Source organism: Balaenoptera ricei, chromosome 8 (genome assembly GCF_028023285.1).
Source record: "Balaenoptera ricei isolate mBalRic1 chromosome 8, mBalRic1.hap2, whole genome shotgun sequence".
Classification (NCBI taxonomy): Eukaryota; Metazoa; Chordata; class Mammalia; order Artiodactyla; family Balaenopteridae; genus Balaenoptera; species Balaenoptera ricei.
In genome coordinates, this window is record NC_082646.1 from 103,636,167 (window position 1) to 103,654,166 (window position 18,000).

General features: G+C 56.5%; 2 protein-coding genes across 2 annotated transcripts; one reads left to right on the plus strand and one right to left on the minus strand.

Moving 5' to 3' along the window:
- Nucleotides 1-6,353: 6,353 nt before the first annotated feature.
- On the plus strand, nucleotides 6,354-14,375 carry CCDC86 (coiled-coil domain containing 86). Its single transcript, XM_059929740.1, has 4 exons — nucleotides 6,354-7,388; nucleotides 11,611-11,740; nucleotides 13,260-13,334; nucleotides 13,523-14,375. The coding sequence occupies exons 1-4, from the start codon at nucleotides 6,631-6,633 to the stop codon at nucleotides 13,640-13,642; spliced, it is 1,083 nt and encodes a 360-aa protein (XP_059785723.1). The 5' UTR covers nucleotides 6,354-6,630; the 3' UTR covers nucleotides 13,643-14,375.
- A 1,420-nt stretch (nucleotides 14,376-15,795) lies between these two features.
- Nucleotides 15,796-17,614, minus strand: PTGDR2 (prostaglandin D2 receptor 2). Its single transcript, XM_059929741.1, has 2 exons — nucleotides 17,591-17,614; nucleotides 15,796-17,015 (listed from the first exon to the last, which is right to left on the minus strand). Exon 2 carries the CDS (start codon nucleotides 17,005-17,007, stop codon nucleotides 15,796-15,798), a length of 1,212 nt encoding a protein of 403 aa, XP_059785724.1. The 5' UTR covers nucleotides 17,008-17,015; nucleotides 17,591-17,614.
- Between the last annotated feature and the right edge of the window lie 386 nt (nucleotides 17,615-18,000).

Genomic DNA, 18,000 nt, shown 5'->3' on the forward strand with positions numbered 1-18,000 from the left:
TTTAGTTGCGGCATGTGGGATCTAGTTCCCTGACAAGGGATCAAACCCGGGCCGCCTGCGTTGGGAGCGCGGAGTCTTAACTGCTGGACTACCAGGGAAGTCCCACAGCCAGCTTTTTTTTTTTTTTTTAATTTAAATTCATTTTATTTATTTATTTATTTATTTTTGGCTGTGTTGGGTCTTCGTTTCTACGCGAGGGCTTTCTCTAGTTGCGGCAAGCGAGGGCCACTCTTCATTGCGGAGCGCGGGCCTCTCACTATCGCGGCCTCTCTTGTTGCCGAGCACAGGCTCCAGGCGCGCAGGCTCAGTAGTTGTGGTGCACGGGCTTAGTTGCTCCACGGCATGTGGGATCCTCCAAGACCAGGGCTCGAACCCGTGTCCCCTGCATTGGCAGGCAGATTCTCAACCACTGCGCCACCAGGGAAACCCCCCACAGCCAGCTTTTAAAAATGCAATCTCCTACACCTTCTGTGTCTGATTTCAAAGAACAAAAATGTGGGGTATCTACATCTACCCACAGTCATCTCACAGGCAGAGAACTAAAACAACTCAAGCAGAGAGTGATAATATCTGAGTGTTCTGTAATATGTTATTTTGAAGAGAAAATAAAAGAGCAGCAGAATAACCAAATACACAAAGTTATAATCAATAACTTTGATTGATAAGCCCTGCTCTGTGTGGAAGGCATACAATTTCTTAACAACATGAAATTTCTGCCTCGGGACTTATTTTTAAAGAATCGAAAATTAGGCCTAGGCTAAAGAAAGGATTTCTTTTTTTATTTAGGTCAAGTGCCTAAAACACAGAGGCAGAGCGGTATAGGTGAAGGTATACCTGCTTTGGAGGCAGAGTCGTGGATTTGAATTCTCTCTCTGCTTGTCTCCAACTGCCCGTCCCTGAACACTTTCCTTCACCTCTAAAAAGCAGGGCAGTAGGATTAATTTCCTCATAAGGTTGCCTGAGACTAAATGAGATAATACCTGCAAACGCCCTCCATGCTTGGTAGCCACTGTGGACAGAATCTCTATCATTTAAACTGCCAGTGGAATTGGTATATTTTTGTGTTTTTCTAATCCACAGCAATAAAATGTCTTCTCATCAAATTTGCTATAATTTTTATGTCCTTAAAATTTACCATAAACACTATGCTTTTAAATCTGTAAGCATATGAAGAGGTCTTTAGGGGGAAATGATCTGTTCGTTTCTGTAACGATCTTTCGGTAGAGCAAGCCTTAGGGTGTGAGGTCCAGAAGGATGAGCCTGGCTGACCCACTGGGCTCCAGGAGCATGAGGTTTTGGACGCAGTGTGAGAGGAACGGAGAAGCAAGACTACTGACTAAGGGGAAACCTCAACTTACCAGCTCAGTCTGATACAGGGCTGGTTTTTGTTCACTGCTAGGGTGTGCAGAGGGGGAGAGAGAACAGAGATTCCCCTGCCAAAGGGCCAGCAGATTCCCATCCTCAAATCAGGGGCCTAGTTGGTCTGTGCTTCAGAAAAGGGGCCTCATAATTTGCGCCTTGGTCACCAAGGCAAGGTCTCCAGGGGTTGCCATGGAGACGAGGCTGCCATATTGGATGGAGGAGACCACCCTCGCTGGAGCAGATATGGCACCGAGGAGGGGCCAGAGCTGCAAAGGAACCAGATGTTAGAGGAAATGAGAGGAGAGGGGTAAGTGAACAGCGAGGAAAGAGGCGAAGTGAGTCACCGTGAAACTCTGCAGTTATCCTGGTCTCAGGAACTGAGTCCTGTGTGTGGGGCCGTGTGGGGAGGCGTGTCTGTCTATCAAGCTCACCTTCCATCCATAAGAATGAAGCCCCCAGCTGTCACCCATGGACACGTGTCCAGGGTCTGTATCTCTGCCATCGAAATCCAGCCCCATGAAACTGAGATGTATCACAGCCAGGGGATGGTGGCCAGATTTTGAGTTGAGAAGTCCTGAGTTCAGGCCCTGCCACTTAACATTCATGTGGCTTTCAGCAAGGCACGTAACCTCTCTCCGATGCTATTTCCTCACCTGTGAAATAGGGATGATGATTCTTGCTCAGCTTTCTTCAAAGGGTAGTTCTGAGATTCAAGTGTTTAACACAAGTGCCCCAAGACAATGTAAGTGCCATCGAGGCAGGGACCACAACTGCCCTGCCCCCTGCTGTACTCCTAGTGCCTCTCAGAGTAAATATTCCATCAATATTTGGTGAATGAGTAAATGGTGGTAGGATGATGGGGAACTCAGCCCCAGCCCCGTGAAGGTGAAACAGGAAATCTCTCACCCCCTCCAGCAGGACGCAGCTCCCCTAAGTGCGGTCCACGTACCAACAACAGCATCACCAGGGAGCTTGTAGAAATGTAGAACCCCAGGCCCACCCCAGACCTACTGAATCATCACGTCTGGAGTTTGGGTCCAGAAGTCTGGCTTTTAACATGTCTTCTATGTGATTCTGATGCCCACCCAAGTTTGAGAAGCATTGCTATTGGACACATTGGGGTGAGGGTGAGAGGCGGCATGAGCTGTCATGCCCCCCTTCTTGGGGTATCTTCCTCCCACCTGGCACAGGTGTTTATTCCCCAGCCCACCCCTATGCTCCCTTCCTTGGCCTGCCCAGGGCAGGGGACCAGACTGTGGAAGCTGGCAAGGGCCCGGGGGCGTGGGAGGGCAGAGAGAGGTCTTGTCGCACCGGCAGTAGCGCATCCACCCCTTCCTGTTTCAGCAAAACCTGCAGATGCTGTGAGGGGATCAGGAGATAAGCTTTGCGGGTTCACGAGAGCTTTGCAAAGGGGTCCCTTCCCAGTCAAGTCAGCGTCTCTGCACCCTGGCAACGCCCAGGGGTCCCAGGTGCCACTCCTGCCCGTCCTTCCCCCTGGCCCCTCTGCTGAGGTCTCTGCCCCTTCCTCTTGAGGATCGGAAACTCCTTGCGAGCTGCTGGGAATGCGCAGAAAAGATGAACCTCCAAGATAAGAACAGACATGATAACCTCGCTCTTGTTGCAGGTTCTCAGGAAAGTCCGATTCACGGTGCCCAGACCAGCTGTTCACACGCCCACAGGAGGAGGGGGCAGCAAAGATTGAAGGAGGAGAACCAGGTCTCCAGAGAGGTCAAAGCAAAATGTAGCACGGCCAAATGACACATCCCGCACTTGTCTAGAAAAGCCAACAGCTCACGTCCAGGATCCTGGGATCGGCAGCTGGAACCAGTGTTTCAATTGGCAGCTCACTGTTGAGAAAGAGGGTGGGTGCCTGGCCATACTGAGAGGGACCATTGAGCAGGGAGGTGACAAATCCACTTGGCTCTCTGTGGGACCATCAACCCTGGGTGCCTGCAGGAGCTCTGGACACCACGGTCTGGAAGGCTGTAGAGAACCAGTGTCTTCCCCAGAGACTGACTGCTGTGGGAGAGACAGCTGCAGGAGCAGATATTCAGCCAGGATAAAAGACAATTCTGGGGAAGCTACAGGAAAACTGTCTTCAAATACTTGAGAACCCTGAGTGGAACAGAGAGCAGCCTGGACCCATGTGACCCAGTGAAGGGCAGGCATGGGCAGCTCAAGTCCAGTGATGCCTCTGCCTCATCGGGGCCCTGCTCTCACTCCAGCCACACTCAGCGATGTCCCAGTCGCCAGATCCACCCTCCCAGACCGAGGAAGTCCTTACACATCCTCAGCCCCCGTCTCCTACTCCTGAGCACAACGCATGTGAGAGTGAGCGCTTGGGTTTAGAGTCAGGAAGCCCCGAGTTCCAGCCCTGACCTTGCACCTTGCACCCTCTCCTTGGGTCACCCTGTGCCAGATCACAGCCTGTCCCAGCCTTGGGTTTCCTTGTTGGTAAACCGCGGATGTTCCTCCCTGCCCGTTCACTTATACAGCAAACGCTCATCCAGCACGTGCTGCAATCACCCTCCTGCACCGAGGTCCCAGGGGATTAATGAGCACCCAGGGGAGGCCCGGCACTGAGCAAGTGCTCAAGGAGTGCGTCTGGTGACTGCCAGGACCCATTCCCCAGCCACCTCTGATCTTGGTGCTGAGCAGAGGATACAGGGATACAGGTTCCTGACGTCTCAAACCTGATAGGTCAAACCCTCTCAACCACAGCACCTGTGGCTGGATGTAGGCTCAATGGCTCCGAGAAGAACACCTGATCTGTCTCTTCCGTCATCTGTGGGCACGCAGTTTCCTTCAGTCAGCAGATCTCAGGTTACATAAACAAGCCTGGTATTGCTGATTCAGCATACTCCGCCCCGCGCGTGCGCACACAGAGCCTCGGCAGGCCCCTGAGGCGACCTGGCACGAGCATCTCCCAGTGCGCAGACCAAGATCAGTGTGAGCAACGGGTGAGGGAGGCCCACGGGAGGGACAGGTGCAAGGCAACTAAACTTGTCAGCACCGGAAATGTAGTTCTTGCTCATCGATGTAGAGCTGTGTGACTTTAGGCAAACAGCTTAGCTTTTCTGTGCCTTGGTTTTCTTACATGGATAACAGGGAGATTTACTCTTAAGTACTGTGGCTCTGCAGTCAGAAGCCCACATGTGGATCCCACCTCCACCATTTCTCTGCTGTGTGACTTTTACAAGTGTCCCAGCCTCTCTGTGCCTCAGTTTTCTTTATCTGTGAAATGGGAGTAATAACAACAGCACCTGCCTCACAGGGTGGTTGTGAGGATTAAATGGGTGTGTACATATAGAGCACTTGAAAGAATGCCTGGTCCAATAATTGCTTGTCCCAGTGTTTTTGGCTGGGTTCCTCCACAGCTGACTCTGAGACAAGGATTTAAATGCAAATAGTCTATTCAGAAAATGACCCTAGCAAGGGGACTTCCCTGGTGGTCCAGTGGTTAAGACTCCTCACTCCCATGCAGGGGGCACGGGTTCCATTGCCTGGTCGGGGAACTAAGATCCCACATGCCACACGGCGCCGCCAAAAAAGAAAGAAAGAAAGGAAGGAAGGAAGGAAGGAAGGAAGAAAGAAAGAAAGAAAGGAAGAAAATGACCCCAGCAAGCACCTATAAGGGAGTGGGAAGCTGAGACAGGAACAGGGGAGAAGCCAAAAGAAGGTGCATGAATGCCTTCGTAGAAACTGAGGCTCAATCCTTCGTAGAAACTGAGGCTCAATCCTGCTGGGGCCTCTGGGAGACTATAGAAGACCCACCCCCCTCAGCATCCTTTCCCCCGAGGGCAGGAGGCTGGGATGCCTGCAGTAGAAAGACAAAGAGCATATGAGAACAGAGTTCCAATAGCAACTGTCACACCAACCTTTTCTGAAAAATTCAGGAGTGTCCCCTGGGCCCCTGCACACCATTTATAATGACAATGACAGACTGAGCCTGGGTGGAAGGGATGGTTCTGGGCCAGAGATCGCTTGATGCCTCCACTGACTAGGGGTCTCCTCACCTGATCTGAAGGACGTCTGTAAAGCATCCCCTGCTCTTACATCACCTGGCAGGGACCTGAGATCACCCTCTTAAGTATTTTAAGCGGAACCAGGATACGATCCAATTGGCATTCGAGAGTGATCCCTCCAGCTGAGGACGGGTGCTCAGGAAGCCCAGGAGAGTTGAGGGGACCCAGGGTAGGGCAGGACAGTGAGGTGGCGTGCCTCCTCCACAGCCCTGGTAATGCATGCCAGGTGTGGATCTGAGTGGCAGGCCATTTAGGCGGCCAGGCTGGGGCAGGAGATTTAAGGAACTGAGAATTGGGAGTTGGAAGAGCTGGCCAAGGAGGGGTCTGAGCTGCTTCTGCAGCGGGGAGCTGCACTGCTGGGCTGGGGCACTGAGACAAAGCCTCACTGCAAGGATTTCCTTGGTCCAGGAGCAAGGGGCCCAAGGCCGCTGAGCCTGCAGATGGAGCCTCTGAGAGCGGCCAGGAAGGCAGGGACTGACACAGGATTACAGCACAAGGGTGCAACTAATTCTGACAACCTCTAAGGATAGTGAAGAAGCCGTGCCATCGCCTTACCCTTAGGGAGGTGATTTCAACAGGCTAAACTCATCGGGGTGCATTCTAGATGCTGTGTGGCACCAGCCAAGGGGTGAGAGGTGTTAAGGGATCCTCAATCCATTTTTCCATCCTCCAGGAACCTTGCCTGTGTTTTCCTCCTCCTCACCTCCTCTTGATCAGCAGTCAAGACACCCTGGGGCCCATCTGATACTCTGATACTCTCACTCCTGCTCCAGTGTCCTGTTCGCAGTGACTCAGCAGGTGGGGCTGTGCTCAGCGCTGAAGCTGAGTTAGCGGTAAAGAAGTGAATTAGCAGCAAAGTTTCCATCCAGCCTTGCCTACAGGCTCCCTGGATCTTTTTCCAATCCTCTTCTCTCCCGAAAATGGGACCCCTTCTACCTTTTTCCGCCTGCACACTCTCTTTCCCCCCGGGAGACTGGGCTCGCAGGGAAGGTGAATACGGATCTCAAGCTGGGACTCATTCTTCAATCACAGGTAAAAGCGCCAAAGCGCTTTGCGCATGCGCCTAGTAAGACCCACTCTCCCCGGACTCCTCCCCGCGCCTCTTCGCCCATCACCAACATGGCCTCCGGGGCAACAGCCCCTCCTGCCCGGCGCAGACGTAGCGGGGTTATGACGTCATAGGACGGCGCCGGTAGTCCCAGAGACTGCACGTGGGTTCGCGTTTAGAAACTCTGTCCGGGCCATGGATACGCCGCTGAGGCGCAGCCGGCGGCTGGAAGGACTAAAGCCTGAATCCCCCGAGAACCCCACCTCGGTTCTGCGGGCGAGACGGGCCCTTGTGGAGTTCGAGTCGAACCCAGAAGAAAGGAGGGAGCCCGGGTCTCCTCGGAGTGTGCGGCCACCTGGCCTGGAGTCTCCCAGACATCAGCCGGAGACAAGCCCGGTATCACCCAGTCTACGGGAGGGGGCAGGCTTGGGGTCTCCCCGAAAGCAGCCAGAGCCGGACCCAGGGTCGCCCCAGCGTCAGCGAGACCCAGGCCTGGAGTCGCCCCAAAGACAGCCGGAATCGAGTCCTGAATTCTCCCGACTTCAGCCAAAGCCAAATGAGGAGTCACCAAAGTTTTCCCAGGACCGAGAAGAAGCGGATTCGGAGTTGCCTAAGAGTAAGGAGGAGCCGACCCCGGGGTCCCCCCGACATCAGTTGCAGCCGAGCCCAGGGTCACTAGAGCCTTCCCCCGGTCAGCAAGCGCCGGGTCCCGAGCCCTCTCAGCCACTACAGGAGCTGACACCCCAGTCGCTCGGCTCCCCACGGGATCAGCGTGAGCCGAGCAAGCCCCCGCCGGCCGGGCAGCCGGAGAGAGACGGCCTCGGGCCAAAGAAGCGAGAAGGTTCTTCAGCCCAGGCCCCAGCGTCCAAGAAACCGAAGAAGGAGGAGGGCCCTAAAATTCCGAAGGGGAAGCCCAAGTCTGGGCGGGTGTGGAAGGACCGCTCAAAGAAGAGGTGAGGTGGGGGCCAGCTGGGCAGGGATGGGGTTCTGTGTGGTGCTGGAGCCTGGGTTCAGCCTGGAGATAGCCCGTAGGTTGGAGAGATCTCACATCACTGGAGGAGTCACACAGAGAGGTAATTATAACCAGAATGTGGTAAAATGCGCTGGGATCTCAGGGAGGGGTGCCCTTAAAGGACCCCTGGATAGCACCTCATCTGTGTGTTCATTCAACACGCATTTATCCTTGTCTCTGCCCTCTCTAGTAAGGGGGCAGAAGCAAGTAAACCAGCAGTGAGGTCTTCATCCACCATTACCTGTTACAGTTATTTGCCTTTTTGATAAAAGGCACTACCAAGCGCTGAGTATATAGGACGTTGCTAAGTGCTCTCGTACGGATTGGCCGGGGGAAGGGCCTGTCAAACAGGGAGCAGCATGCTTCTTGGCATTGAATCTGCCCATGAGCTCTATGAAGCAGCAGGCATTAGGATTATCCTCATTCTACATATGAGGACGCTGAGGCTCAGGGAGGTTAAATGTGTGGTAGAGGCAGGACCTGAACACAGATCTGATTCCAAAGTCTGCGTGAAAGCCCTTTACCCGTGCTCTGTAGAACCGCCTTGCATTGAATTGCAACCTTCTTTTTTTTTTTTTTTTAACTTTTATTTTATATTGGAGCATGGTTGATTAACAATGTTGTTAGTTTCAGGTGTACAGCAAAGTGATTGTTATACACATACATGTATCTATTCTTTTTCAAATTCTTTTCCCATTTAGGTTGTTACATACTATTGAGCAGAGTTCCCTGTGCTCTACAGTAGGTCCTTGATGGTTATCTGTTCTAAATATAGCAGTGTGTACACGTCCATCCCAAACTCCCTAACTGTCCCTTCTAAAGGGTAGGCGTGAGGTCTTGTCTTTCTGTGCCGCGGGCAGTAAGTGCTCAATTAAATGCTTGTTGAGTGAAGGAACAAAGAGGCGCAAGTGAAGAAGGAAATGTTTAGGCTGCCAGGAAGGAGAGGTGGGGTCCAGTTCATGTTTTAGCTACTGGGAACCACTGGGCAGACAGGAATTCGTGGCTGTGAGGGCCCATAGGGGAAGGCAGTGATTTTACGGAAGAAGCGGACATTTACTAAGGGATGACTGTGCGTCAAGCTTTGTGCTAGGCTTTTTGCAGATGTCATTTTGCTGAACCCCTAAACCCCAAGGCGGTGGGCATTATTCCCCTCCCCCAAGCCCCTCCCCCCTCAAACAGAGAAGAAACTGAAACTTAGGGAGTGATTTCCTACAAGTCACCAATCAGAGACTTTGAAGATGGAGCGACTGTTGGACTTGGAGAAGTGGGTGGTGGCGCTGCCCCTCCACCTCGGTCCCAGCAGGTCCCAGAGAATGGTGGGGCCACTGGTGGCCATGTGGGACCAGATGAAGAGGTCGGTTCCGGTGGGAAGAGGATGGTGAGCAAGTTGAGTGTGGGAGCCTGGAGTCCTGGTACCCGGGAGGTGTATGGGGGGGGGAGAGGAGCTCACTGAGCGTGAGGAGGCTGATCCACCACACAGGCCAGGAGGAGAGAGGGTCAGCAGAGGACACCGAGAAGCAAGAGAAAGGGTGTTTTGTCCCAGCTTCGTGCCCGAGCTGAAATGCTTCCCAGCTTCCTGTTGTTTGCTTGGAGCTGCGCTCCAGACTTCTTCCTCTCCTCTGCCATCTCTGCCATCACTGAGCGCCTCCCACACTGACCTCCCCGCTGTGTGCCCCCTGTAGGTGATGCTCCCTCCCAGCTCAGGGCCTTTGCACATGCTGTTCCTTCTGTTGAAAGGCTCCTCCCCTGGCCATTCCCTGCTCATCTCCCAGGACTCCCCTTAAACATCACCCCCTGGGAAAAGCCCTCTTTGTCCAACCCAACCAGGGTTAAGTCCACAAGCTATATGTTGTCACTGTACCTTGTATCTCTCTTTTGTAACACCCCCATTTGCACAAATGCTTGTTTACGTGTGTGATTCTTGTCGGCTGCCGGCTTCCCCTCTAGACCAGAGGCTCCAGGAGAGTGAGGATTTACCTACAAAGGCTCGATTCTCCCCAGAGCCCAGCACATGGTAGGCACTGAGTCGAACAAGTAGATGAATGAGAACAGAAGGTAGTTCATTCATTCAACCAGTTTATATTTCATTGAGCTAGGATCTGGGGGTAAACGTGGCTATAAACAAAACATTCTAGTTGTGAGAAATGGGTAACCAACACGTAATATATACATAGATCAGTAATTAGGGCAATACAGGAAAATAACAAAGCAAGAGGTGCCGGGCGTTGTCACAGTGATTAGAGATGGCTTCACTGCCACAGGCCTGAATGAACATATTGGGAGAGAGTATCCAGGCAAGGGGAACAGAAAGGCCAGAGGCACGCGTGTGCTCTTGTGTTTGAGAAACAGTCCAGAGGCCTCGTCACTGGGCACAAGGGGAGCGGTAGGAGGTAAGTGAGGTCAGAGTGGTCACGGGGCCAGGTCACGTGGGCCCACCTGGGCCCTTGCAGGGACCTGAGTGAGCGTGAGAGCCATGCAGGGTGTTGAGCAAAAGAGTGACGCGATCTGTCCTCTGCAAGGACCGGTCTGGCCTGTGGAGAACAGACCGTTAGGAGGGCAGAGGGGACACCAGGGAGACCAGTAAGGAAGCTGCTGCAGTAGAATTAAAGCACCTTCAGAAGCGGCGCCAGGCCTGTGGGTAAGGGCCAGAGGGGCTGTTGAATGGATGTTTGGGACCTTTGAGGAAGCAGCTTCAGCAGTTGGTGAGTGAGCCCGAGACAGCGGGGGCAACACCTGCTGCACAGGTGTCCCAGCAAAAGGGGGCATGCGGGGGGAGGGAGCCGAGGCCGGGAAGCACACACCCACCCACCCACCCCGCCCCACCCCCCTTGCCCAGGCCTAATGCCACCTTCTGCCCAGTCCTCCCTGGGTGCACCGTCTTCCTTCTCTGAAGGGTGGATTCACTGAGCACCTACTATATGCAGAGCACTGTGCTAAGTGCTTCTCGGGCCGTGAGCCATTAATCCTCCCACCACCCTTTGTGATGGGCACGGTTCTTGTCTCCACGTAAGGGGAGGGGGAGAAGGAGCAGTGGTGGGTGTGCTGGGGGCAGGCAGGCAGAACTGGGGAGGAGGGGTGGGAGGGGGGAGGCAGAACCAGACTGAGGACGGACAGGCCTGGGGTCAGGGTCCAGGCTGTATGTGCAGACTCCTGTGGAGCAAGAAAGGGGAAAGATGAACCGGAAGAGCCGTATTGACCTTCCCCAGGGGCCACACTGCCTGGTGCCCGCTGCAGCCCACTGCTGTGACCGCTTGGGGCATGATAGAGGGGACGTGGGTAAACAGGAGCTCTTTTGAAAGTCAAGAAATTATTGAGGGAGGCGGAAAGGCCACTACGAGAGGAACTGCTGAGGGGGAAAGAAGGCCCGTGGGACACCCGAACAGGCTTCAAATCGTTCAAGGAGAAAGCTTACAGAAGAGGGGCGGCACGGCTGCCTGAATCCCCAAGCCCTCACCACCAGTCTCAGCAGCCCTCAGCATTTTCCTGGTCTAGTTTCCTCTTGCTCCTTGATGTTTTTCCATCTTCCCGGAATGTTTTACAGCACGTCCTAGATTTCTCATCCCACCCCTAGATCCCGGCAGTGTGCGTTCTTACAGAGGTAATCTCGCTTCTCCTGTGACCGTGTCACCATCACTCTTTAGGAAATCAAGACTTCCCCGATGTTCCCTAGCACCCACTCCATTTTCACATTTCCCCTGCTGGGAGAGAGGTTCTGAATCACTGCAGGGGACCGTGACCACTTGCGCTGTTCTGAGATGAAATGGGCGCCCCAGTAGGGAGTGAGCCCCCTCTCCAGAGGCGTCCACGCCCAGCCCTCTGCGCACGGCCGGAGGAGCGGAGCTTGGTGGTGGAGGCCGTGTGGCCTGGACTCTGGTCACCGACTGCTGCTCGGGAGCAAGGTGACCTTGGGCCGTTACTTAACCTCGCTGAGTCTTTGTTTGCTCCTCTATTAACTGGAGGGAACAGGAGTTCCCACCTCAGGCATATAACCAGGGCTTAAGAAATGGCAGTGGGCGTGATCAGGGCCCTTTCCTGCTCCAAGTGCCTACAGACCCGGAGGGTCGACTGACTGCCGGCCAAGCAGGCAGGTAGGGAAGAAGGCGCAGAGCGAGGGCACCGGGGCACCCCGCGGACCCCAAGAGCACTCAGTCGCCCCCATCCAGGTTCTCCCAGATGGTTCAGGACAAGCCCCTGCGCACATCCTGGCAGCAGAAGATGAAGGACCGGCGGGAGAGAAAGCAGACCAAGGACTTCGCCCGGCACCTGCAGGAGGAGAAGGAGCGGCGCCGGCAGGTGAGGGGCCGGCCAGGCGGGGGGGGGGGGGGAGGACTCGGTCAAGAGCCGTTCTCCAGCCTGGGGGCCCCGGGGAAGGGTGGGAAAGGCATACAGATGGGAGGCCTCATCCGGGTGCTGCTGGCATCAGCGACGCATCAGCGAAGTGGGCGGCCTGCGCGTCCGTGCAGCTCTCCCTCACGCTCATCCCAGGGCCACGGGTGCCCTGTTAGAGGCTCACGCCCAACCTCTCTAGTCTCCAGGAAGCCCCAGCAGGCAGACAGGAGGCGGCGGTGTCCATCCACCAGGAGCGGACTGCTCAGTGGGGCGTCACTCGCCTCGCGGTCCCCGGGCCACCGGAGGAGTCAGACCCCTCGCCCCCAGCCTGCAGTCCCTGCCTGGCCATGAGGGGAGGGGGTGGGTCAGCCACTTGGTCATCTGTCCCCTGCTTTGAGTTGCCCCAGCTCGGCCTGTGGCCGAGGCCCTGCAGACTGTGTGGCCGCCGCCTCGTGCTGAGGCCTTATCTAGCTTCCTGTGTGGCCCTGGCTCCCCCTTGGGCAAGAGCGAACCTTCTTGTCACCGTCCCCTTTAGAGGTGCCCCTGCCCAGCCCCCAGCCCAGACCTTCCCCTGCGCCTGCGGGAGCTCGAGTGTCACTTCTCCTTTCTCCCCGCGGGCCCAAGCCACCCCTTCTACCCTGTGTTGCCAAAGCCGAGGGAGGCCCCTGACCACGCACAGCCTTGGGGCCACCGTCCCTGCCCTGCCCCACCAGGGACAGCAGTCGGCGTAGCCGTTCCCAAGGAAGACTCCGTCTACATTCATCTTCTGAGTGTTCCCGGTGGGCCAGTACTATTCCAAGCCCTGTATGTGTGTTCATTCATTTAGTCCTCAAAACAATCTTAGGTAATCATCTTCACTTTAAAGATGGGAGGTTGAGGCACAGAGCTTAAACCACTTGGCCAAGGTCACACATTTAGGAAGTAGCAGAGTCGGGATTCAAACCGGGACCAGATGGCTCCGGAGCCTCTTCTCTGCAGCCTCCGCCCTTCCCAGCCCTGCGCCAGGGTGAACCTCAGGAGACCAGCCCTTGCATTCTAGGGGCTCGTGGGCTTCAGGGGGAGAGGGGGGGACTCTGAGAGGACGGGAATGAGGGAAAGGGCCAGCCACCCCTTCTCCCCGGGCAGTTGATGAGGGGCGTGGTAAGGGGAACCACTGTCTGCATGGGCCTGAGTTTCCGGGTGGGGTGCCACCTGTGTCTTACCCCGCCCCGCCCCCTCCAACCCCAGTGTCGACTAAGCCCCCGTCCTCAGCCGCCTGACCAGGCGCCCCCCTTCTCAGGTGAAGTCAGGAACTTCCCACCACAGTGGGCCTCTGGGTGCTGGTCCCAGGGGCACAGGGATGGTTCCTTGCTGGCTGTCCAACCCAAGCACCAGGAACGACCCGGAGCCGGGATAAGTGGGCCTTTTGCCCTTCTCACTGCCTGGGAGACCAGGGCCGCCTCGGTTGGCTCCCAGACCCAATCCCCTTCCCCTGTGTGTCCAGGAGAAGAAGCAGCGCCGCGCCGAGAACCTGAAACGCCGCCTGGAGAACGAGCGGAAGGCGGAGATCGTGCAAGTGGTGAGCATTGCCCTGCTTGCGGGACGGGACACGGCCAGGCTGAGTGTCGTGTTCCAGACACCCCGGCACCCCTGCTTCACGGCCCCTGCTCATGCCGCAGTCCCAGGCCCCCGCGGTGGCCTCCCTTTCCCTGGGGAGCAGGGCAGAGACTCCAGCCATGCTAATGCCCTCCCTTCAACCTCCCCCAGATCCGAAACCCCACCAAGCTCAAGCGGGCGAAGAAGCAGCAGCTGCGCTCCATTGAGAAGCGCGACACGCTGGCCCAGCTGCAGAAGCAGCCGCCACAGCGGCCGGCAGCCAAGATCTGAGCTCAGGATGGCCGAGGCCTTCTGTGGCCAACCACCGTGTCACACACGGCAGCCCTCGGGCCACTGGCCACACGCCTCTGCTGACCCAGCACTCCAACCCCATGGCTCCAAAACAGTGGCTCCACCCAAGACGGGGCTCTGAGCCTTCAGAAGGGCTCACAGGCAGGTCTTTGTGGCACAGAGACCCAGAGGTAGCCTGGGACCTGGCAGAGACTGGAGGAGGGAGGAGGGTCAGCTCTCCCCTTCCCCGTCCTCTCTGAGTGCCTTCAAACCACGAAGAGTAATTTCTGGTTCCTCAGGGAGCTGCTGACTGGCGGGTGACTCCCCAAAACATGTATGTTCTGTCTCAGAGTCCTGGGTCTAACCCAGGCCAGGAGGCCGGAAGTCAGGAATCCACCTCCCCCACACACACACCTCCCCAAAGGCTGCTTTGGGTCCCTCTGCATCCCACTGACCCTGTCACCAAGCAGACTGCATCCAGCTCTTAACACTTAAGGTTAAAATGGGGAGGTTGCAGGGGGCAGGGTCTCTCTAGCTCCCCCTTTCCTGTACCAGACTCTGCAGAAGCCCCAGAGATCTGATTAACTCATGCCATCCAGTCTACAGCAGAAATATTTATTGAACGCCTGCTGTGTACAGGCACAATTCTAGGTACCAGGGAATACAGACAAAAGTCCCTGCCCTCAAGGATCTTTCATTCTGATGGAGAAAACATAATAAACAAGTAAAATGTGCTGTGTGTCAGTTGGCGCCAAGTGCTCGGTGAAGCAGGGGAGCAGGTAGGAGGGAGCATGGGCCAGGTCGAGGTGGGATGTCCGTTCAGCCAGCTGTCTATCGACTGCTCCGTTTGCCAAGCGCTTGCTGTGGGCCGGGCCCTGCCTGGCACTGAGAGTAAACGCTGGGAGCCCAGCTGCGGGTGGTGGCACAGGGAACACTGGACCAAGATCCCAGGAGAGTCTCTCCCCTGGCTCTTCCGCTGCCGTTCCATCCACCAAACGTGTACCGCACCAACTCTGCACCAGGCCCTGGGATGCTGAGCTAAACAGACATGGTAGAGTGGAGATTCCATGGTAAGTTACCCCTCACACCTACAAATTGGGGGTCAGAGCTGCAGCCCCGTGCGGTCGGGAGGGAGGTGGGTGCTGCACAGATCTAGGGATTACCAGCATTGCTCAGAGGGCGTCCCAGGGAACTGTAGGCTGGCACATGTGTCAGATGAGCTAGGAAATATCACCGGCTGTGGTCACGGAGGTTGCAGGACTCATTCAAACACTAAAGACCTTCAATAAGGATGTCCATTGCACTTTGATTAGCCCAGGTTTCCCAAGCTTTTGACCATAGCACCCCTTGCTTTTTCCACTTTGGGCAATGCTGGGTCGGACAGGTAGAGATGGGGGCTCCCACGCAGCTGCTATCTGAAGGACCTTGGGTATGTGGGGGGTGCCTTTTCACGTACTAAATAGTAATTGAACAGGTAATGCCTAATGGTTGGTATGCAGTCCCTGCACCTTGGGCAGGTTACCTAACCTCCCTGCACCTCAATTTGCACATGGTAAAAAGTGGGGCTAATAGAACCCGCCCCTCGAGATTGTGGGATAAAGCGTGTAGTTCAGTAAAGCGCAACTAAATGACCAAAGCGAAAAGGTTAGACTGGAACAGTGCTTGCCGAACTTTTCCTCTCTCGCTTTCTACTCCAAAGCTACATCACTGGTTTAATGTAAAAATCCACCCCACCCATCATCTGCTAAAAACAGCTCCAGGGAGATGCGTCCTGTGTACCTTGGGGCGTCCACTACCCTAGTTTGAGATGTCTTAGGGTTTTAACCTCGCATTACTCCGAGTGTGGTCCCATCGCCTCCTGGGGGCTTGTTAGAAATGCAGATTGTCAGCACACCCGCCCGGCGGCCCGTTCAAGCAGACAGGATCCCTGGGTGACTCCCGCATAAGAAAGTCTGAGAAGCACGGCTTTAGCTCACTTCGTTTCTGAAAAGGATTCACTGAGTCACGTGGGGCGCTTTAACATGCAGATTCCTTAGCCTCCGACTAAACGTCCGGGCCCTGGGGAAGCTGCTGCGCGCGATCGCTCCCTGCCCTTGCCTCCCGGGGGCGTGGGGAGAATGGTCCGAGCCTGGCGATCCCCCGGCCCGTGCCTGCTACGCCGAGGTGGTGCGCAGAGCCTGGTTCAGGGGGCCCCGCTCGTCCTGGGATCGGGCCCGGTCCCTCTGCGGGGGCGCCGCGCGGCCACCCCGCAGCCAGCCGAGCAGGCCTGCGGGCCCGAGCGGGGACAGGCGGCGGCCGCCCAGCGAGAAGGAGGAGGCCGAGGTGGAGGAGGTGCGGCGGCGGCGGCGGCTGCTGCCCCCGCCGCCCAGCTCGCTGTCGTCCACCAGCACGCTCTCCAGCACGCTCCGCAGCGAGCGCCGCAGCTTGCGCAGCACGTCGGGGCAGGTGAACACGTACAGCAGCGGGTTGACCACGCTGTTGACGAAAGCCAGGCTGGTGACGAACGGCAGCCCGCGCCACACGAGCGGCCGCAGCGCCGGGTCCGCGTGCGCCCGCGCCTCCAGCACGCTGAACACGTGGTAGGGCCCCCAGCAGAGCGCGAAGGCCGCCACCACGGCCGCCACCAGGCGCACGAAGCGGCCGGGCCGCCGGCGGCCGCGGTGGCGCAAATGCACGCTCACGGCCGCGTGGCTCGAGGCGATGATGGCCAGCGGCACCGCGAAGGCCAGCAGGAACTTGCTGACGGCCAGGGCCGTCTGGCGCGAGTTGCACGTGGCATCGCGGTCGGGCCCGGGGTTCAGGAGCAGCACGTTGTAGTAGCACATGATGCGCCCGTCCACCCGCGGGATGGTGTCCCGGAAGATGAAGTAGGGCACGGTGTTGAGCACGGCCAGGGCCCAGAGCGCCAGACATACCCTGTGGGCCACGGCCACCGTGCGGTGGTTCTGCGCCCACACAGGCCGCAGCACCTGCAGGCAGCGGTCCAGACTGATGGCGCTGAGCAGGAAGCCGCTGGCGAACATGTTGAGGAAGAAGATGGAGGAGTGCAGCTTGCAGAAGGTGGTGCCCAGCTTCCAGGAGTGGCCCACGGCCAGGAAGTAGGTGAAGAAAGGCAGGGAGGCGGTGGCCAGCAGGTCAGACAGTGCCAGGTGCAGCACCCAGGTGGTGACCACGGTCTGGCGCATGCAGCAGCCCACCACGAAGAGGATCAGTCCGTTCTCCACCAGGCCCAGCAGCGAGGCCAGCCCGTGCAGCAGCACTGACGCGTGGTCAATGTAGCGGATGCTGGAGTTGCTGTGGCTTTGGAGGCGGCTCATCTGCTCCAGGAGGGGACACAGGGGCTTCATCGTGATGTTGGCCGACATCGTGGGCTCTGCGGCGGAGAGAAAGAGGCACTGTGGTGGGCAGTGCCAGGCAACGGGCGACCCTGGCCAGGAGATGGGACTCTGACCCATGACAGTTACAGGTGAGGCCCCTGGGGATCAATGAAGTTGAGCAAGGGCAGTAAGGTGGGGGGATAACATCCCAGCCCCACCACCTGCTCACTGTGCAACCTTGGGCAATACACTTAACCTCTCTGAGCCTGTTTGCTCCTCTGTAACACGGATGGCAGTCATAACAGGATCTAGGTCACAGGGTTGTTGGTTGTTGAATTAAATGAGTTAATAATATATATAAGCATTTCAAGCAAGAGTAAGCATGCAGTAAGCACTGCATCAATGGCGTTGTGATTATCATTAAGCAGGCGGCCTAAGATCACTTGGAGAAATAGGAACCAAGATCAGGCCATGAAGGACTCCTTTTCCCAATCCCCAGAGCACTGGGGTGTGAGCGAGGCCCCCCTGAAGGGCAGGAGGATTCAGCTGGGCTGGAGGATGGGAATGGAAGGCGGAGTCCGTGCATTCAAGGGATGACCCACCCATGCACCCACCCACGGCACCCCCAGACCTTGCCTCTCTGCAGATCCGTCCTGTGGCCCTTCGCTCCCACAGTGGTGGCTGGTTGGGTGTGTTGACTGCAAACAGTGGAGCCAGCCCCTCCTTTGTTTGGTAGTTTAAGAGGAAATAAGATAAGAGCAGGGAGAGAGCTGGGCAGAAGGAACTACCAGATTTGGGCTCTGGAGGCCCAGAAGGGCCAAAAGACCTCTCCCCTGCTCAGGTGCAGCCCCAGGCGCTCTGCCAGCCCCAGGAAACCCAGCCCTGTTCATACTCATTCAACAGCTATTTATTGAGCAACTACTCATCTAAGTGCTGGAGAAGCCAGCCCCTGGCCAGATGTGCAGACCCACAGCCTCATCAAGAACCTGAGGCCGGAACTTGCCTGGTGGCCCAGTGGTTAAGAATCCGCCTGCCAATGCA

Bases quoted from the DNA above. Each gene is read 5' to 3' on its own strand.
- CCDC86 (XM_059929740.1), top strand. From the start codon at position 6,631: ATGGATACGCCGCTGAGGCGCAGCCGGCGGCTGGAAGGACTAAAGCCT. The intron at 11,741-13,259 runs GTGAGGGGCCGG...CTGTGTGTCCAG, and splicing joins AGAAGGAGCGGCGCCGGCAG to GAGAAGAAGCAGCGCCGCGC. The intron at 13,335-13,522 runs GTGAGCATTGCC...AACCTCCCCCAG, and splicing joins AGGCGGAGATCGTGCAAGTG to ATCCGAAACCCCACCAAGCT.
- PTGDR2 (XM_059929741.1), bottom strand. From the start codon at position 17,007: ATGTCGGCCAACATCACGATGAAGCCCCTGTGTCCCCTCCTGGAGCAG.